This window comes from Sylvia atricapilla, chromosome 2 (assembly GCF_009819655.1).
Source record: "Sylvia atricapilla isolate bSylAtr1 chromosome 2, bSylAtr1.pri, whole genome shotgun sequence".
NCBI classification, from domain to species: Eukaryota; Metazoa; Chordata; class Aves; order Passeriformes; family Sylviidae; genus Sylvia; species Sylvia atricapilla.
In genome coordinates, this window is record NC_089141.1 from 36,382,827 (window position 1) to 36,404,710 (window position 21,884).

A 21,884-nucleotide genomic window follows, 5' to 3' on the forward strand; every position below is an offset into this window, starting at 1 on the left:
TGAGTGGTTACTTCTTCAACCTGCTGCTGCGTTTCTTCTTACCTGCCTTTATCCATTTGGCACAGTATTGAGGCAAGAGAAGCCACCATCAGTGCCTGGGAGAAAGAAGTACAAATACAGTGGACAATCATGGCATCACTGGGCAGCTTGCTGGACTGAAGAAGGTTCAAGCACTGAGATGAGGAAACCCAAGCAGTGTCCTGGTAGTGCCATTCATCCCAAAAGATGCCTACTCTATGGGGCAGTGCTGGGAATAGGGTGTGTTGGGACTGCCCAACCCGGTCTGTGCCCACATGGCTGCACGGATGGGAATGGATTGCTGTGCAAACACCAGAGTAGCTCCTCTGCCACGTCCCCTCTGTCAAAACCTTGGCAGCAGGGCTGGAGTGGTCTGGGGAGATGGAGCAGTGGGTCACTGCTAATGAACACTCATCCCGCGGAGCTGGTGTGCCCAACCACAAAGACGTGTGATGGAGCAGGGGGGCAGCAGGGCAAGGGGCTGTGCTCAGGAATGGGGCGCCGAGTTTAGGAACGAGGAGCTGAGCTTAGGAACGAAACGATATCCCCAGTCAATCCCTGGACAGCCATCGGCTCCTCCATGCATAGGCAGAAGCTAGAGCTCTGGGAGACGAGGAGGATGCCCAGGGTTAATTCACGGACTCGGGACTCGGCGTAACCCCCACCAACTGTCCCGCAAGGGACAAGGCAGCCTGTGCCGATACCTAGGTCGGGATTTAGATCCTGAGCATCCCCAGACTGGAGGCGGGGCAGTCGTGCTGCCACACGGGCTCACCCGGGCGTACCCAGATGTCTTCCGCGGCTCCGGGTGGTGCCGCGAGCCTCCAGCCTGAGAGGCGACGCTCCCCCGAGCCTGCCGCCTCCACATCCCCGACAGGAGGGGCGAGAGGGGCGGGCAGAGGCCGCCCCGCGCCGGGCGGTGCCTGGGCCGGCCCTGGGCCCGCCCCCGGCTGTCCCCGCCCCGGCTGTCCCCGCCCCGGCTGTCCCCGCCCCGGCTGTCCCCGCCCCGGCTGTCCCCGCCCCGGCTGTCCCCGCCCCGGCTGTCCCCGCCCCGGCCCGGCCCGCGGCGGCCGGCGGAGCGCGCCCGGCGGCGGCGGGGAGCGGCGCGGATGGCAGCGGTGCTGCCGGGGACGGCGGGGCGCGGAGCCGGAGGTAATGGCGGGGAAGGGAGACGGTGTCCGTGTGTCCCCGCACGGGCCGTGTCCGCGCGTACATGTTGGCGCACACGTGTGTCTGTGCACGGGGTGCGGGCGCCCCCGCCCACGTGTGTCCCGGGGAGCGCGCCGGGGTGTGCGGGGCTGCCGCTGCGGGACGCCGCTTCTCGTGCCCGCCCGTGAGCGCTGCCGTGCCCCGCCGCCCTCCCGGCGGGATGCGGGGAGGCCCGGGCTCCCGGACACGGCGCACCCCGCTGCTCTCCCGGGCTGCGCGGAGCCCGGAGGCGGTGCGGGAGCGGGGCCGGGGCCGTGCTAAGCCGGGCCGCCGCTCCGTTAGACCCGAGCCCCGGCCCGGCGGCCGCCGCTGCTCCCGCTCCTCCGCTCCGGGAGTCCTCCCCGGGAATTTTCCCCGCTCCGGGAAGGCAGAGCACGGCGGGGCGAGCCCCGAAACACGCCCCGGTCAGAGCGGGGTGTCCGCAGGATATTCTGAAGGAGGAGCGCGCCGGGGGTCCGCCGCCCCGGCGCTCCCGGGAAGAGCAAAGCGCCGGCCGGCAGCGCCGGGAATGTTTCCAGCGGCGCTCGGAGCGGCCGCTGCCGTTTCCGCAGCGGCGATCGCGGAGTCCCCGCGGGTCCCCGGCGCCGGGCTGTCACTCGGAGCGGCCCCGGAGCCCCCACCGGGGACACGGGGCCCGTCCCGTCCCGCGGGTGCGTGGGGCGGCAGCGCCGGCCGCAGGGGACACGCAGGAGGGGCCTCCCACGCCGGGAGAGCGCTTTCTCACGCTGTTGTTGCAGGGGGATGGTGAGAGGGAACTTTTTTATATTTAACCTTCCCACCCATGCAGGGAACAAAGATAAACTCCGGGGGAAAAAAAAAAAAAGTCAGCTTTGAAAGGAAAAAAATCCCCACGACGTGAATTTAACCCGAATCTTCCTGCCAGGTTTTGTGATTCATAGCTTGAAGTACAGGAAGGTTGCTGCTTGGGCTTTTTCCTCTTTCGATGGAAAGAGTTTGTTTTTTTTTTTTTTACTCTTTCCTGGTGCTGTGTGAACATCCCGGGAGCTGTGAGGAGCTGCTGCCAGAGATGAGGATCTGGTGGTTGAGGGTCTGCAAGGCCCTTCTCGTGCATCCACTGAGCTCAGGTTATGTCTTTTTATGTGTGGAAGTAAGCCTAAAAGCTTCCTGAGAAAAGGGTGGCAGCGGACATGAGTCCTATGAATTTTCCTGAGCACAGCTAGCTGGCAGTGCCATTCCTTCTAACAGGTGTGCATGTATATAGTTATATATAGATATTAAAAATTTATATAAATACATGTAGATATATGTTTATGTATTTTTATATATTTACATACATATATGGCTGCATGTATGACATATAAATAAAATATAGACCATGTGTATATATTTACTTTTATACATGTATATGTATACATATATATGTATATATGTATACATATATATGTGTATACATGTATACATATATATGTGTATGTATACATAGTCATTTCTAATGGCCAGGAAAGCTTTTCCAAGCGTTCTATAAATACCTTATCAAGAAATGTCTGAGTGGTGAGGGCAGGGAATATTGGTGGGCAAGAGCCCATAAAATCCTCTCTGGGGCTGTGCTGGGTGCATGGTATGGCCCCGCATGGGAGGTCTGTGTCCTGCACAGCATTCCTTATCCCTGGCCATGACTGGAGCAGTGGCGTGAGGGGATGAATTCGGGGAGGCTGGTTTTAGGTTGTTAAATAGGGGAGATGTGTGCCCCACAGTGTTGCCGGGGCTGGGCCTCCCAGATTCCCCAGGCTGTGTGGGGCCAGTGGGACCCTCCCAATCACCTGCATGTCCGTTCTCATCTGTCCTGATGTCCATCGCTCCCCTTTTCTCTCTGCCAGCGTTTGTCAGGGGAAACTTTGCTTTCCCTCTTCTTTTGGAAAGACTGAGCTGCTGGAGGAGGGCAGCTTCAATCCAAAGGGGCACATGTGGCCTCTCCTAAGTCCAGATATCTGCGGGATTAGTGACAGGCGTGAGGGCAGTTTCCAAGTTCTGGCCTTCCGTGGCGATCTGGACCAACCCTCTACACCTAATCCCTGGATGGAGGGATGGATGCACGGATACAGCTCTGGTGCTCCTTGCAAGAGCTCCTGTGTGAGGAAACGCCAGCACAGAGCCGAAGTGCTCCTTGGTGCTCCTTGCCTTTCTCCTGCAAAGACACCCCTAAGGGGGTTGGAAGGGCAGCAGCAGCCCGGGGAGGGTCAAGCACAACCAGACTTTGTGCACACGAGTGTTTCAGGATTATGCGGAGATGTTACTGCTGACCATTGCGGCTTTCCTTCAGGAAGTGAAAGCCTGAGTCCACAGTGCCTTTTTTTCCTCACTGACAGGCAAGTAAGTGGCTTTAAAGGCCAGATCTCGTATAAATATTCTTTGGTGCTAAGGCAGGAGTGTGTGCCCTGTGCGGCCTTCATCTGCTGGAAACCATTAGGAGGATGGCGGCATACTTGGATTTTCACACGCAGACTATCTACTAATGTAATAGTCCCAATGGAAAGTTTAGTGCTCAGGAATATTTTGCGGATTTGAGAAAAATCCCAGGAGGATTTTTGGTTTCATACAGCAATTGCTTTTTGGCAGCTTTGGGAGAGATGTAATCTGGTCCCTATTTGTATCCTGAATTTTTAAATGGAACGGCCTGCCTTCCACTCAGGGCAGAAGTAGAAATAGAAGGAAGTAGAAAATAATAGTAACAAGAACAACATCACCTTTAAAAAATTAAATTCTTAGCGCAACTTTTGTCTTCAAATGTTACATTTAGGAAATGTATATATCCATTTTTGGTCCTTCCAGTGACTTTTTGAATAGGTGAGATACTACTGTGGGTGTAAATTTCAAGTAAATCTGTAGACGCTGGTGAAACTGCTCCGGGTTTGGATTGGTGCATGTGAGAGCAGAGTTTGGCCACACAGTAAGGTGTAGTCCATTAACAGCAGGAGGTCCTGCAGCATTTGCTGGCTTTCAATGGCCTTGTCCAGGTCAGATGTGTCCCACCATGGTGTGTGGCTGTGGTTTTACCGATGCATGTCTGTCCCACATCTCGAAGTTGTAGCACGTCATTTTTGTGCAGACCAGGCAATGACAGCCAGCATGTGTCAAAGCAGCACGGGCCGAGGAGAGGGGTGATCCACAGGGGCATGCCACATCTCAAGGGCACGTAGCATGGGGTTAAATAATTGAGTAGCACTTGGCATTTTCTGCTCTGACCACGTTGGCTAACACAAATATAAATGTGCTTTAGACTACAGTAACTCAAATGATCAAGTCTCAAGATGGAAAATAATGACATTGTTAATTTAATTTAATTTGATGAATGATTTAATGATGTAAAATGCTAATTCCTCTCTGTGATGGCTACTTTGGGATGGACAGAGAGTCCCTGCTAGTGACATGTCCCATCCCCTGGGATGTGCTGCTCTGCTTGTGACCAGCACCATTTTGAGGCTGGTTTTGATATGATGGCTCCACACTGGTGGCTGTTGCGGTGATTTTCCTTGTTCTAAATCTGACCTGAGCCATCTAGGAGCAAGATCTACAGGCAATTATCTTGTTAGCACTTCTACATTTAACACCTTTATTAAATTTCTGCATTTTCAAAGTGGCTGAATATAAATTGCATGTAATGATTTAATAATGGAAGGATCATAATTGTAATATATATTCTGGTGGGAAGAAGGTTTAATTTCTTTTTGCTTTAAGTTATGACACGTAAGAATTGTGCAAAGACTGCTTAATGTGGGGTTATCACAAGCAGTTCTTCATACAGATGAAATGAAGAACTTGGATCCTTCGGATGGTTTGTTGCTTGTGTTAAAAAAAATGGAAAAACTCTAGAAATCCATACGGTAGAGTTCAATGCCCGCCTTTTCAGTCAGAGAGTACTGTACAGCCTTTGTACTATTTTTGTTCTGTCCTTATCCCAGGCTCCTTTGTACGCTGCAAGTTTGTGGGAATGACTCAGGGAGAAAGCTATTTAACCTAAAGGACACCACTGGCAAAAAAAAAAAAAAAAAAAGATGGATAAAGAGCAATGTCCGCGACTGTGAGTGGGAACCAAGAAGAGTATTTGTGTGTGTCTGAGGAAGAAAGATCACAAAACCTCCTCCAAATGGGGTGAAAAAAAATCTTCTTCTTCAAGATGCTGTTTATTCAGTTCAAGAAGGGAATTTTATAATGTAGTTGCTTGAAGTAACAAGGACCTAAGACTGAATGGTCCACAGACCTAGGTCCTATTTCACTTCTGGTTAATTAATGGAAGGGCTTAAATATCCAAGTGACATGGATCATGCCAGTGCTTTTCTGTAACGTGATCATTTTTAAAGGCAGTAAGTACAGCAAAATTTATCGTGGCTTAAACTCCTGCTCTACAAGTGTCTTGTCTGTATGTTGTAGCTGATTGATGATTTTGCTTTTTTCCCCCAGTGGAAGAAGATTTCCTTCCCTAAGAATTTATGTGATGAATTTTTATCTTGGAGGGTTTTTTCATTGCTTGGAAATCAGAATTTATAGTGTAGTGAAAATGTCTGCAGACAGTTGCTGGGGCGGTGTGGCTGTGGCAGAAGTGTTGTCTCACTCACGAGCTCCATGTCAGCCTTTGTATTTCACTCTTTTACCGGGAGTTTCTTCCCCTACTTTCAGCTCTGACTAATACTTATCCTTTCATCTTGGAGCAGCAATGCTGACATGAGTCGTCATTGTGCCACTGGCACTTTGATCAAAGCAGGAGTTTCAATTATTGATTCAATTCTTCGAATAAATTTGGGCTGGCTGTATTTGTAGACTCAATGTTATAGCTGTGAAGGCAAATGTGTAGCTTGTAATATAGAGAGACCTTAAAAATGCGCATATTTTTGCAAAGCCTGGCGCAGCTGCCTGAGGAATATGCATCTCTTCCCCCATCAGGTTAATGCCCAGGTAACTGTTTGGCACCTGGAGGTGTGGTGAGAATACTGTCTGTATCCTGCCTCTCCTCTGGGGTGAGCCTGGGTCCGGGGGAAAACCAGCATGTTTTTCTAGCATTATAAAACCTTTTACTGTCTGAGATGAAAGAGTGGTGATGGGCACTGTTTGCCCCTACTCACCTGACTTCCATCAGGAAGGTGGAGAAGTGCGGGCATCCAAGGGGATCTCCCGGGGAGGCAGGCTTGGCTCCACTCTTTCCTGTATCCATCTGATCTCATGCCAGGTTTAGGAGCTGCTTTCAAAGCACATTGGCTTTGCTTCTCTCAGGTTTTTTTCTCCCCTGCTTTGGTTTTTGCTGAAGAGAAGCATATATGAAAATAAGCACGTGAGGCTGAAATTTCATGGAGAATGTTCATCCTTGTAGGCAGTTAAATTTGGACGTGTTAGCACAATTCTCTGGGAGAGACGGGGTTTGGCTGCCTCCACTGCCTATTCCCATCACTCTTGCTTGTGCTTTCTTGGATAATGCATTTTCTGGAGAGTGGAACGACAGTATCAAGGATGGGTGACTCCAAGAACTCTTCTTGAGCAAGGGAATAGCACAATGTGGATCCTGGAGCTGATACTGGAATGAGGATTTCTTTCCCCAGAGCGGTGAGTTGCAGAGGCGTAGCTTGGTCTGATAGTCCTGCCAGGCATGGGGGTGCAGCTTCTCTTGCTTTCATGTGGGAAATGAGAGGTGCTTCTCATTCACATCTGGTGTGCATTATGTGTGTTGGATTTTTGTCCTGCAAGATACTGCTCCTGCTCCTGTGAAAACAATACTGGTGATGCTTGTTCAGTCCTTGCAGGGACTCAGGAGCCTTGGCAGTGGATGTGAGGTTCACAAGCAGAATTATGGGATGTTAGGATGAATCAGCCACCCCAGAAGTGACCTAGAAAACTTGTGCATTGACTGGGGAGCTGCTGACGGAAAGCTGCCTGAGCCCCTGCACTTCATTGGAGCTGTGGCTGCAAAAGAATCCCAGCGCTGCTGGAGGTACCAAAAGCATCCCTTGTGACATTGCTAGGAGTCTAATTTTTATACCTAAACCAAGAAGTGAGACACATGAGTTATTTTTTTTCTGTGTCAAAGGAAATTCAAATCTTCCTCCCAGCTTTGGGAGAGTAGTAGCATGGCTGTGTAGCTGGGGTATGGCAATTCCTGCTCTCAAGACTAGGCCAATGCTTAGGAGAGAAAGTAGGGTTCATGGGCCAGGATGCACGTGGAGGGGAGTCCAGCCTCGACAGAGGGTCCCTGTGACACACTGCAGGGACTGAATGGTCCACCCTGGGCAATTCAGGGCACAACATTCATGCAGCCTCTGGCACCTTTGAGTGCTTTACTGTCCTTTTGGTATTTCCCTTAAATAATTCTCTTCCTTTTTTGACCTGAGATTTTTATGCAGCAACAGGGCAGAGAAAATATTTTAAATGTAGAATAAGGTATTTATACTCCTTTTTGGCATGGCTGTGATACAGAAGGACAGATGTGGGCTTGGAAGTGATGTAATTTTTGTTCTGTCATTTTTGGACTTCCCTTACATGCTGTGGCAGGGTTTATAGGAAAGTGTAAAGCTGCCTTAATTACTTTTTAATTTCAGATGATTGCTTAGTATGATATTTGAAACACCTCAGTCTCTTTTGAACGACTGGGTCAGTAGGGTACTGATTAAAAGGGGAATTTTTGGAGGTCAACTCTGTGGTTTTGTTTGGCTGGGTGGCTTTTGGGTGGTAGAGGAGGAGTCATACGTGCCAGCAGTGTGGGTTGGGCTGTGGGCAGCCACATTATGTTACCTGGGTGGGCAGTGGGGTGTGATGCAGAAACTCATTACCTGGGCTCTGCCTCGAGGTGTTGCCTCTGAAGAGCAGCAAGCTGTGTTTTTATAACTGGCGTCTTTCAGTGTTTGACTGAAGATGAGAGTAGTGGTACAGTTCGACTGTAAGAAAACCATCTTCTCTGACTGTTTTTGTAAATTTGTTTCTTGGGGTTGCTGTTATTGCTCTAAAAACATGGCTTTCCTCTCATGTCACAGCCATGAGCTTCCTATGTGGTTTGCTTTAGATCCTTTTTAAAACCAGACTGAAACCACATCAGAAACAGGAAATATTTAAGTGCTGCTCCACTGTCTCTGAGTCCTGGCTGACTGTCTGGTGTTAATCTTAGCAGCTGATTCATTTAAATAGCTCTGAATCTTCAAATGAATTGCACTGCTGTGCAGTAACCTCCAGGATAATATGTCTGCTTCTGTACAGTGGAATGCTTGCTTATCTAAAAGAAAAGGAAAACAAATGAATTGATGTCAGGCAGTCACTTAGATGTAGGAGAGTTGGTAGAGATGCAGAAATGAAGGCCTGGAGCAGCTACCCAATTTAGCAAGGACTGAACTGGGCCAGCAATATGGTCATGTCTTACAGAGCTGGCTATAAGAGACACTAGATACATGGCAATTGAAGGCATGATGTCTATGGACTAGGCTGCATCCTGACATTCTGGGGCTGAGGTGGAGAGGAGAGGAGTGTGCACAGCACAGCTGGTGGCTGCCTGCAGGCACCTACAGACATGATGAGGTTGGTTCTTCTTGGCAGTGGCTCTCATAAAACATGGGACAGCTGCTGCAGCAGCTGTGCTTTGAGGCTTGTTTGGGCTAGATATGGGTAAAAAGCCATTCCCCAGGGACACACCCCTGGTGGGGTGATGATCTTCATCCTAGGTTGCTAGCTTCTTACTCCTGCCTGCTGGGCACCGCTGCTCTGGCACCAGGAATCAGTTATAGGGATGAAAACTGCTCTTCTGGTGAGCATTGTGGAGGAATGAGGAGGTCTGGGAAAGGAGCAAGTGCCTGACCATCGGATGGGTGCCTTGCGCCGTGTCAGAGCTGGATGTAATAAAGCCTTTTCCTTCAGAGAGAGAAGCTGGGGTTTGGAAGGCTCCAGTGAGAGCAAGGGGAGAAAGAAATAAGGCTTGTGCCTTGCTCCAGTTGGCTTGTGAGGTTCCACTAAGCTTTCAAGTGGTGCCTTATTGCCCATGATCTGGATTGTGGCTGTGTGCCAAGCATTGATCTCTTGGCAACTGTTTTCTCTGTTACACAGAAAGTGGTTTTGTGTGTCAGTTACAGCTGACATTTTATTAAAACCTACTGTGAATGAACATAAAATATTGTTACATCATTCTTAACATCATAAAACATCATGACATCATTTTATGATGATAAAACATCAACATGGGTACAACACAGTCCGGTAGTTTCTGCCTGGATTGAGGCTACTTGATTTTGACTCTGATATAACAAAGATCAGAAACTGAGCAGTTTGGCAGATGCTGGCATTTACCAGTCCTGATTTAAGTAGAATATTGCTCTGCCATGACAACCGAGGACAAGTGGTTAGGTAAGAATTTCTGCTCCTGTTAAATAAAAAAAACATGTCTTTGTTTCTCATCTAGTAAAATTTGAAACCATGACGCAAGGGTGCCTACAGACTCGAAATGCAGAAGGCGAGGATACTGTTAGTTTTACTAACAGTTTAATTCTTTTGAATTCTCTTTTTTGAGTGGTAGGGCCAAGCCAGTATCTGCTGGCTGTCCAGGTTGCCTGTAATGCTTGAAGCTGCTTGTCTTCTTCCTTGGGTGTGCAGCTTTTCTTTGCTTCACCCCAATCTACTTTTTATTCATAAAACAGGCTTGGGTTTGAAATGCATTGGTTACATACAAGATTCCAAATTCCAAGGCAGGACTGTATGTGTGGAGGAGCAATGAAGGGTGTCTTTAATCCTATTCTCTACCAGAACAGGCCAATAATTTTGGAAATTATTGTACTTGAGATTTTTCTTGGATCTGTGTCAGCATCAGCACAATTTATAGACCAGTCTCCTATGCTTGTTTTCACAAACATACATGGCTTAAATCTACTCAAGCAAGCAATCTTTCCCTCTTGCTCTCTAAATATAGATAACTGCCATACACATTCATGCATAATATGAATGGTAAAGTGATGAATTCGTTAACATTTTGCAGAAATGCCTATTTCCTCCCATCTTGGCACAGAAGAAAATAGTATCTTCGTGCCTGTAGAAATGACAGGCTGGATTCTAACCCCTTGCTATCCCTCTGCTGCCTTGCTCCATGCAGGGAGCATGGGGTTAGCAATGGACTGTGTAATATCTGCAGGGAGCATGCAGTTAGCTGAGCACAAACCAAGCAGTCAGGATTAATAAATCCAGGTCACTTGTGGATGTCTTTTTCCTGCAGAGTAGGGTGCTGCAGATTCTGGTGCCTGTGGGCTTTCTGCCCTGCCAGGATGGCCGGATGTATCACCAGTGGCACTTTGAGCCCTCTGCCTCCTGCTCAAGCAAGTCCTTGGCAGTGGCAGGTGTTAGGGGTTGATGACCATTCCCTTAGCCTAAAACCTGTGATCATGAGTGAGGTAAGTGGACAGTGTACCCTGCCTGTTATGCCAGGGTACTTGCAGCCAGGAGATTCCAAGGTTTTCCTTTTCCAAAGTTTGTACCTCAAAGATCCTCTCTACAAAAAATAAGTAAGTTCTCGGAAAAATGAGACAGTAAAAAATCTTAAAATCGTAGAACAGACCAGGTTGGAAGGGATCTCACAGATCATCTGGTCTAACCTTTTGAGGGAAGGAGACAATTCAGATGAGATTATCTAGGACAGCGTCTAATCGCATACTGAAAACCTCCAGTGATGAGGAGTCTGACACATCCCTGGGGAGGTTGTATAGTGAGTGATTGTTTTCACTGTAAAAAGTTTAATCCTTATGTCAAGCTAAAACATCTCTTAGTCCAACTTGTGCTTTCCACCCCTTCTCACTGTAGCTCCTTGTGAAGAGAGAGAGAGAGCTTCTTTGCTCTTTGTAACCTCCCTTTAAATGCTGCAAGACTGTAATGAGAGCTCCCGCACAGCCTTCTCTTCTCCAGGGAGAGAGGACCTAACTCCTTCAGCCTTTCCTCACAGAACAGGTTCTACAGCCCACTGATGATCTTTGCTGCCCTCCTCTCCTTTGGATCCTGTACAGTCCGTATCTTTCTTAAATTGTAGGATTATGCCAATTTGTGGCTTGAAATATAAGGTCAAGCCAGTATCATTCCTGGCTTAACACTGCTGTGATGCATTTTGCATCAGCTTGTTAAAACAAGCAACCCTGAGAGCAGATTTAGGATGAGCCTTGTGGTTTGCCAAGTTGCAGGCAGAAAAGGCCTTGATGCAGTCTAAGTGCTGCTCATCAGAGAGGAAAACACCCCTGTGTTATCAACAGTGTTTCCAGCACAAATCCAAAACATAGCCCCACACTAGCTACTGAGAAGAAAATTAACTCTGTCCTAGCCAAAACCAGCACAGTCCAGCCATTAGTGGCTGTGGGATGCTGGAGCTGGGGCATGCAGCTCCCGTGCAGTTGGTCTGCCAGACAAATTCCCATGGCCCTCCAGCTACATCCGCTCCCTACTGTATTAAGAACATCTGGACAAAGTGATTTATAAACTCTCTCCCTTGATAGCACTGGTTGTATTTTGTGTCTCAGCAATTTTCTGTCTTGCTGAACTATTACTCATGAGCAGATTTTGTGGTAAGGCCTTTCCCAGACTATAGCCGTATTTAATGGGTGGCTGTGTCCTCACATTTCTTTCTTTTTACCCACTCCCTTGCTCAGTTTTGTGCTGGCTCTCTTGGTTTCATATCCTGGGGCTATGCCTTGATTTGTGAGCTTGTGACTTACCTCTGTTAGCCCTTACAAACCTTTCTTTGTACCTGGACTGAGGACCTTGTAGGCCAGCCTGGATCAATGCATGAAACAGCACTGGTGACTTGGTGTTTTGCCTCTTGTTCCTCAGAGCTGATGTGTTGTTTGGGAAGTGTGGACTGAAGAGGTGGTTTGCTCACTGGCCTCAGAAGGGCTTCTCAGCACCTAGCCATGCTCAAGAAAATTTTTTGGACTACTATCATAAGTTATGGCCTCACATATTGTCATTCCTGCGGTTTCTTTACTGGCATTCCATTCTTCTTTCCTACAGGCTCCACATCTATTTGTTACAAGCCTACCAGCCCAGTCCAGGTACTGGAAGACACTGGCTTTCTTTACCAGGATCACCAGTTGTTTGCTGGCAGGCATGAAGTGTCCCCACTAACAGCTGAAGTGATCAGTGCCAAGGAAAAAGCTGGTAAGTGCACAGCCACACTCCTGTATGAACTTCAAGGTGGGTCGCGTATACTTCAAGGTTTTTCCCAAAGTATGAATCAAGCAGTTTAAACCATTTACAAGTAGTTTTTAGAGAGTTGAAGGCCAGCTTCTCATTCTCTTTAGAGTCAAAGTTACCTTTGACTTGTGTGTTGTCACCCACCTGTATTTGTGGAGGGTGCATCATTTCCACTTGTCCTTTGCGACATGGGGCTTTTTACTGCACAGCTGGACCAGTTTCCACGGCTCTTCTGCTGATGGAGCCAGGCCATAGGCACTGTGGAAAGCTCACTGTGGTCAATCTTTCTGGACTTCAGTAATAGGCAATTGAAAGCACACCTCCCAGATAAAAGGATGATAACGTGACCAGCACAGAAGTGGAAATCCTGACGTATTATAAAGAACTACCTTGACTGTGTGATGTTGGCTTTATACCCTTTCCTCAGGCTTTTCTCAGGTGTTGTCTAACAACCTAGACTGTGAGATTTCTGGTGTGTTAGAGAGATGTTTTTGCTTGTCTGCAAGAATGTCCAGCATGATGAGGCTTCTGTGTGCTGTGATAACATGAACAAAGCAGCAAGAGTTTGCTGCAACTGCAGGGACATATAAAGCAGCTGGATAACTTGGCTGTTGAGCAGACAGGTACATGGAGATGCACTGTGTGTCTGTGCATCTTCCTGAATCAAAGACCATTCTGAGGAGCTGACAGACCCTCTGAGAGCTGGTAGCCAGGCCACAACCCCAGCGGGTGAGGCTGGCAGGCAGATAACATTGTTTCAGGGAATGCAGGAGAGGTGTATCTTCAAGGGCAGGTGTGGAGTGAAACAGCCGGGCAATCTTCACTCCCTCTTGAGCCCCACAATCATCCTTAAGGCTTTGCCACAGAAATGTTAGCGGAAGTGACCTCTTATCATTGTTAAGATTCAAAGGCTTTTCTTTCCCTCTGGCATCCAGGTTGTATCTAAGTTACCTCACAGCATGTGCAGTAACTGATGAAACCTCAGGGAAATGACCAGACCCCAAGAGAAAGTTTGCTTTTAAACTGCTTTCAAATGCCAAAAAACAAATGTTACAAACTCCTCTGAGAATTGGGAACAACAGCAGGAGAAAGTTTCCAAGACCTCAAGAAACCGAACTGCAGAAAGCACCTCCTTCATGCTTAGGGACACTGGAAGACCCTTCTCCCTTTTGTCTGCCCTGGAGTCTTTCAGGAACATTCTTCTGACTCTGACAGTGTTCAGATAGACATCTTACAGCGCTTCTGGGATGGAAGGAGGGCTCCAGGAGGGAGAAATTCCAAAGGTCTCAGCCATGGTTAAATCATAGAATATGCTGAGTTGAAAGGGACCCATTGGGATCATCAAGTCCAACTCCTGGCCCTATGCAGGATGTTGCAAGAATCATACCATGTGCCTGAGAGCTTTGTCCAAATGCTTCTAGATGCTTAGCTTCAGGCAAGCTCCACTGTATATATAGTGCAAAGATACTGCCATTGTCTCTGAATGACTTTCAGTAACCTGTGTTAGGGTTGTGTAGCTAATCTCTCTGTGCTTTTTTTTAAAATGCTGGCATTAAATCTATGACCATAATGCCTTCCTCATGTTGACCCAACAAAATTACAACAGTTAGTATTGATTCCCGTAGAAATAATGTTTTCAGCCAGAAGGGAAATTGCAGTTAGTCGAAGATACCAGAGTACAGATTATTCTCAGACCTTTAGGACCATTTCATTTTCAGTTCTATTTCACAGTTTTTCTGTGACACATTTTACATTTTATTTTGTCATGGCACACAGTACATTTACACCTTTGGCCATCAAAAATACAGCAGTTGGTATTGCCGTGCAGGCTGCCTCTGTAAGTTGTGCAAACTGTCTCCAGGGAGAGGTCAAACACTGGAACAGGCTTCCTAGAGAGGTGGTCAATGCCCCAAGCCTGTCCATGTTTAAAGAGCCATTTGGACAAGGACCTTAATAAAATGTTAACTTTTTGTGGGCTTTGAATTGGTTAGGCAGTGGGATGAGATAACCATTGTTATATATGGGCTCCCATCCCATCCATGTTAGAAAATACCAAATTTCTCTGTGACATAGAATGTCTCTTGTTCCCTCTAAGGGAGGTTCAGAGCTGTGGGTATGGGACGCATGAAATATTATGTAGGGGAAGGCCAGGGAGGGAATGTGTTCCTAAGGGTCACTGCCAAACAGAATTAGGGTTTAGGGGTGGAGGATGAGCAGGGAGCAGTGCTCTGCCTCTTTGTTGGCTTCCATGTCCCCTGTGCTGTCAGGGGAGTCCTAGTGGGACACTCACTGCCCGTGGGGACGTCCTGGGCACAAGGTCACTGTTGTGGGGTGGAGGAAGGGAAAAAAGAGCAGGGGGAGTTAGACCTCCTGGACAGCAGAGCTAATGGCCACCTCTCTCTCCCTGCCCAGCCGAGGAGACCCTCTGCACCCTGCGCCCACCCAGCTTCCGCCGTGTGCCAGAGGCGGAGATGCGAGGGGCGGAGGAGGTGGCAGCCGGCACGGTCCTGCAGCGCCTGATCCAGGAGCGGCTGAGGTATGGCAGCCCCAGCGAGAACATGAACCTGCTGGCCATACAGCACCAGGCCACGGGCAGCGGCGGCCCCTCCAACAGCACTGCCAGCACTCTCTCTTCCGCAGAAAACCTTGCTCCCGAAGACCTGCCAATGGTCCAGCCGTCAGGGCGGCAGGAACCACAGGGGCAGGAGCACCAGGGGGACGGTGCTGCCATGGAGAAGCAGCCTCGGGCCCCGCAGCCCCCGCATGGCACCGAGGAGCTCCCCACCTACGAGGAAGCCAAGGCCCAGTCTCAGTTTTTCCGTGGCCAGCCCGCACCGCCGGCCACCGCTGCCGCACCGGGTTTTTATGGCTCCTCCAGCCAGAAGTCCAGGACAGAGGGGAGGCCGACAGTGAACCGGGCCAGCAGCGGCCAGGCGCATAAGGATGAGGCGCTGAAGGAGCTGAAGCAGGGCCACGTCCGCTCGCTGAGCGAGAGGATCATGCAGCTCTCGCTGGAGAGGAACGGCGCCAAGCAGCATCCCCCGGCCCCAGGAGGTGGGAAGGGTTTCAAGGCAGCCCCACAGCCCAGCAAGGCCACAGACCCACGGGGCCCGCCTCCTGAGTACCCCTACAAAGGCAAGGCAGCAGCCCCGGGCAGCAAGGCACAGGAGCACGGGCTCTTCTATGGCGAGCAGCCATCACAGGATGTCCTCAAGGCTGCCTACGCCGCCCCCCAGCCCGCCCGGGCGGAGCTGGCCCTCGTCCGCTACCAGCCGCCCCCAGAGTACGGGGTCAGCAGGTAATGGCCCTTGGGGTGGGTCTGCAGGCGGGCTGGTCCTGCCTGCGCTGCAGGAGCCAGTGTCTGGGGGCTTGGGGATTGTGTACACATGGCCACAGTGAGCTGTATTCTCCACGGTGGGGACATCACACCCTGCAGTGGGGACATAACATCCTGTGGCCCAGCTGGTGGAGGCACCTGCATCTCCCAGAGGATTCTATAAAGCTTATATTCCACTTACGTGCTGCTTAAATCTTCCCACTGAGCTCACGTGGGGCTTTCACAGTACTGGGCCCCTCATGCCAGGCCTCTCTGTGAGCATAGGTTTATTCCGAGCGCATTAACAGTAATCCAGTGTTTGCTGGCTGTGCGCTGATCCCTGCCTTCAGACATGAGATGGTGTGTTAAGGGTTCCTTTTCCTTGCTGTACCTAAATGGAAGTGTTTCTCTGTCTCATCCCTGTCTTTTTTGACCTCTCAGACAGTTATTTTGTTGGGTTTGGAAATCTGAAGTTGTTCGGTGTGAATGTGAGCAGTTTCCATGTTGCCAGCTGTCTCATTGGGTCTTTACTGATCCCAGAATCCCCAGAGGTTTTGTTGACATCACCTTAAGTTGCACACAGTTATTTTGCCACAGCACAGCACCAAGAAAAGGTGGCACATCTGACCTGGCTCTTTCTGTCCAAAATATGTAAGGCATGAAATGCAGGAGGGAATGCTCTACTTTTCCAGGTTTGCAGAAAGAATGGGTTTTGTGTTGAGACAGGGGCAAGGTGGCTGTGACAAGTGGCAGGCCTGCACTGAGTCTTTCTACAGCTACATGTATGGCCACTGTGCGGAGTTTTTGCAATTTTTTCAGAACAAGATGGTATTTTTAAGACTTCAGCAAAAATGCGTGTTTATGCAAAGAAAGGCCTATTGGATGTGAGGGCAGCTGGGGCCATGCTTTCCTGCAGTTGTTTGTGGTGCTAGCAAAGATCTCCAGCACCAAGCAGATTCATCCCTGCAGAAAAGAAGGAGGTTTGGGTATTTTTATCACTCTTGGAAATGCTTGGAAAATGTTGGTTCTGAGTCTTTGCAACTGAGTGGAGCTGGGTTCTGCATGCACTGCTTCAGCTAACTGGGAACATCAGTGGGGTAAAATGGAAAACCCTTTGGGGCTGCTTCCAGAGCTTTTCCCAGTTGCCTGATCAGCAAGGTTAGTGCTGAGAAACCCACTTGATTCAGTGCAGATTTCCATGCCAGTCCTCAGCAAAGGCTGGATCACCCCAGCAGCTGTGGGGAAAAATTCACTGACTCATGATGGTGGTCACTGCTCGTTCCTGGCAAGGCAGCATCATTTACCCCAAAATCACACTGCATGGGGGATGTCTGCTACCCCTGTGGGTTGTTTTCTTTGCACGGTGCTGGAGAAATCTCCCTCCTCTCAGGTTACAGGGGCACCAGGGGGAGGGATATGGGGTGCAGCAGAGGACTGGCAGCTTGACAGAGCAGAGCTGCCAAATTTTGCACACTTACTAAAAAAATCTTCAGTGGTATCTTTCTGGCAACTCAGCCTTAATACTTCTCAATCTGCATATATCCGTGCTGGCTATGCCTGCAAGCATGTAGAGATGTAGGTTAAGGGGCTGGCATGGCTGGGGGTTGTTCCACCAAGCTAGGTTTGCTCTAAGGTGTCTGGTGTCTCTTGAGTTTTATTTATGGCAGTTCTGGATCTTGATGTACAGGTGGTTATTTTCAGGTCTTTCTTGGCTCCCTTCACATGGTGCCAGGATTTTGGTGAGGTTTCCTGTTAGTGAATGGAGGAACATTTGGCTGTGTTCAGATGTCAGACAGTGAGTCTCTGGGTCTCGGCAAAGTGATGGTCTTCATCCTCATCTCAGGTTTGTCTATATTTTTTAACACAGGGGTGTCAGCCTTTCCTTTGGCACACTGAAATATTAATTACCTGAGCTTTTTCTCAATTATTATGAACTGTTCTCACTAAACCCCAAAAAAATAAACTCACTTAGTTTATTCTGTGCTTATTGCATTTTATAACTGTTCCCATGGTCTGTAGGATCTCTGTATGGTCCTGCCACCCAGGAAGATTTGGTTGATAAAAGCACTTAGGGGGTGACTATAGTTTCTATGTACTTATTCATCACTTGTCATTTCTCTGTCTTCAGCATCTGTGCTCCAGTGCATCCCTGCATGCATCTTGGGCTGCAGGACAGGATGGGCTTGCCCCCGTCTGGGATGGTTAAAATGCAATTTCATGATGTGGTCTCTGTGCCAAATATTTCAGTCTTTGGAGAGGATAAAGGCAGGTTACCTGTTCAGGGGTGTCAGCCCTGTCTTTACTAGAGGATTTGTCTGGGCAGCAGTCACTGTCTGATCCCTGCTGGTGGAATAGGGTGCAGGGAGGGCTGTGTTACATTCCTGGGTTGCTCCCAAGCACAAACCTTCCTGTGACTCTGCACTTGCTCACTGCTTTTCCCCTTAACTGGGCTCTGGGGAGGCTCACTGCCAGGATCTGGCTTGGATGGAGGACCTTGACAGAAGAGGTTGAGATAGGGGCCTACCTGGTTTCATAAAGTTAACAGTAGGGGTAGGGTTTGGAGAGGCTGTTTTTTCTGTTAGAGGAACAAGTGAGGTGAGGAATTTCAGCTTTCATCTCATGACGAGTGTCTGGGAAAGAAGCTGATGGGAACAGAACTTTGCTCATGGTCAGACAGGAATGTTATATACCCCAGCATCTCCTTCCCTCTGTCTTGGTCATATTAATTCCTCAGCCCATCCATCCTGGCATCCTCTGGACAGGGACCATGCAAAAGGCTTCTGTGTTCCAGAAAAGAGGAGAAAACCAGAGTGCATCGATCCAGGAAAAGCACTTGCAGATACCAGGGATGGAGAAGACCTAAAGGGTCACTGAGCCCCCACTTCCCCACACTTCTTTGACAAGGGAGATGTGGCTGGAAAGGGATTAGTGCCGGGGGGGGTTGTTGAAGGATAATGGAATAACTGTAGCTGCTGCTTAACTTCTTTTTTTGGTTTGACTTTTTGTTTTGCACAACTGGTTTAAGAGGAAACACTGCCTTTATAATCATCAGGGTGAAATATTGTAATTTATTGTAAATTTCAAGGTAATTTGTGTTGTACTGAAGAACTCCTAGAGTCATAGGGGTAGTCTCAGCATTTACATAAATTAGATTTAGTGACCTCTGTTTTGCAGGCATCACAGTTTCAGAGATGATCTTGAACCTTGAAGCTTAAAGGACAAAACAACCAGAAGGGAAATAAAAATGAACCAGTATTTTTTCCTTTTAAAAACCAGTATTTTTTAAGCCAGTTGCTTGATGCTTTGGGGCCCTGACTCACAACTTCCAAATGCTTTAAGTTGGCCAAGTATAATAATATTTAGAAAACCTTTCCTTTCCTAGATGTGCAGCTATTCCTGAATTGTGTCTTTGCTAACTTTCCTTAGGTGGAGGTTCAGAAAGTCACAGCTTGTTAGGTAAAAGGGCTTAGAACTAATCTAATTTAGTTTATTTGCACAATGCCATGAATTAATTCCAGTTTGTGAAACATTCAGTCCTGGTGAGTATAACAATCTCCATCTGGAGAATCCATCGTGGCCTTTACAGCCTTGTTCCACTAGCTAATTGCCATCTCTGGCATAGATCTCCATTTTAGTTTCAGCCTGTATTTTCTAGTTACCAGGGATTTTGCAAAATCTTTGTCAGATACAGTGAGGAGACCTCTGCTATCAGTCCTTTAATACGTTTAACAGATGGAGTCCAGAGCCCTGTATTTATTTCACTGTTGTCAAAATCCCTTTTTTTCACTGTGGAAAGCCAACCTGAACACTGGTTCGGTACCAGCTGGACCAGAGGCTAATGAGGCTTACACCTCTGATTTGAGTCAGTGTTCCTTGTTTAGGTAGCTCATTAACACTTGCAGTTGGCACCCTGGGATCTCTCCATACAGCTTGTTGCCCAGCCGGGCATGTGAGGGTTGTCCCAGCCCAGGATAGTATTTTCCACCCTTTTACTTTAGCTTGCTGTATTTGTTCCTGGATGGATGAACTTGAATCAGCTCAAGTCGATATTGTTTCTCCGCGTCCTGCTTAAACAGTGATCCAGATCACTCAGCACAGTGAATCCTCTTCATTGATCCCAGTGGCTCTTGTCAGATCCTGGTGTCTTTTATTCAGAGTGATTTCTTTCTCTGAACTATTAATAAAAGGTGTGTGCAATGCAAATGAAGCCGTGAACTAGAAACTCTGCTTCTTACTGAGGGGAATTAATTTGTGGTACGTGCAGAAGACAATCATGCAGGCACCTTTTCATTCTAATTTAATCCATGCATTTTAAAAGTCAGCATGCAGAATCAATGAAAAGAATAAATCTGGGCTGATTTTAAATACATGCCATTTTTTATGTGCCTCATAAAATTCCACCCTGCCAGGATGTAGGAGTCTATAATTAACTGCCGAAATAGTCTGCTGCTTCTCCAGTTATTTGTGTGTTTATTCCCCCCACACATATTACTGCTGTTTTCTGACAACCTGTTGATATTTACCAATTCAGCCATGTCTGTGGCTGCTGACAGGACACAAGGAGCTTGTTTTCTTCCCTGAGACAGCCCAGGCAGGCAGGTTTGCTGGCAGTGTGGACATACTGAAGGATGTTACACCCAAACTGACTTGTCCTGGCTTTTTTCTCCAAGGATAATCCGAGCATGAGTGTGGGTTGGAGGCTGCACTTCCATCTGACATGAATGCTGGCAGCCCTGCAGATGAGCTTTGCTTTGTATTCTCTCCTTCTGGTTATATGCCTAATAATATTCTAATATGCCTTACATTAAAATGAATGAAAGAGAAATGAAGCTGTTTCCACAGCTTGGGTAATGGCCTGTCATTTCTCCTTACCTTTCTCTATTATTATCCCAGTTGGTTCCTCTAAAAGTGCAGAGGTTGAGGAAAGCACCTTTTCCTTATGCTGAGCATCTGTTCTGAGTGTGGATCTCTGTGAGGAAATACAGTATCCTATCCCTCTCTTAACAACTGAGGATATGTTTGATACAACATATGTATTTTTAGATTATAATTTTGCCCTGCAAAATCTTTGCGTAATCATGCCAAAGAAGCTGTGCCAAGTCTTTCCAGAACTAACAAACGTCACCAACAAAATAGTGAATTCAAGAGATCCAAGTCTGCAGAATGTTTTTTGAAACAAACACTTGTGTTTACAAGGTCCTGCAACTATTGCTGATTCCATAGGGCACAGAATACCGTAAGGGCCTTGGGCTTTGGCAAATGTTCTCCCATTTCTTTCTGTATCATCATTTAGTGACGGATCTATAATTGTGTTTGCTTGCACCATAACCATCAGACTGGGCTTGCTGACTTTGCCAGGATCCTGTTGTTTTTTTTTTTTCCTGCATGGCCATAATACTGTTTTTCCATGTTACTCATAGTGAGACAGAATAGCGTTTGAAGTCTGCTTCATGACTGCAGAAATAATGATATCAGGTAGACACACCTGGTCTGAGGTTAGTATCCAGACTGAAGGCTCCCAGTCAATGGGCAGGAATAAGCACATTTCACACACTTTTTTACTCTCATTGTAAGGTAAAAGCCTAAGGCAACTTCAAAGAACTGCACCCCAGAAGCGCCTTATTCTCATCTCTGACTCAGCCAGAGCATCCACAGAAGATGCATGAAGTTGTGAAATAAAGTTCCTTGGGAGAGTCTTTGGAAGATAAAGTAGGCCAGTCTGCCCTAAAGGCAAAGGAAGGCCGAGCATTCAGAGAAAGATGAGCTAAATAGGTTAGAGGTTTAATTATGAATGTAAATGCCGTGGTGTGTTGGAAACAAAGTCCTTCCTCCACTAGCCCCTTTCCATCTCTAGACAGAAGAGAGCTTCACTGTACCTGTGGCAAGGCTAAGGTGGAATTTCCTTTCCAGGACATTTATGGGCATTTTGATTTTATTACTAATACTGTGCTGCTTTATCCAACAACAGCTCTTTTGTATTTATGATTTCCTGGTCATCAACAGCAAGTGGACTTTATCATTAATTTTCCCTTCCAGGTTTCTTATTCCTACATAAAGTTAAAATTCTCCCCAAATTCCTCTATCTTGGTAATTCTTGCTCCCAGGTGGTCCAGTATAAGAAGAGTATTAAGACCACGCCTAAATTTGGGGGCTTGGGCAGCCCCAGCATCCTGAGGGATTTCTTAGGAAAGTGAGG

General features: G+C 47.9%; 1 protein-coding gene across 1 annotated transcript in view; it reads left to right on the forward strand.

Moving 5' to 3' along the window:
* Positions 1 to 1,072: 1,072 nt before the first annotated feature.
* AMOTL1 (angiomotin like 1) overlaps positions 1,073 to 21,884 on the forward strand; it is a 54,990-nt gene continuing 34,178 nt past the window's right edge. The window contains exons 1-3 of the mRNA XM_066341335.1: positions 1,073 to 1,170; positions 12,190 to 12,336; positions 14,785 to 15,670. Coding sequence (XP_066197432.1) covers positions 1,128 to 1,170; positions 12,190 to 12,336; positions 14,785 to 15,670 — 1,076 coding nt within the window. The 5' untranslated portion in view covers positions 1,073 to 1,127. The remainder of the gene's footprint in view (positions 1,171 to 12,189; positions 12,337 to 14,784; positions 15,671 to 21,884) is intronic.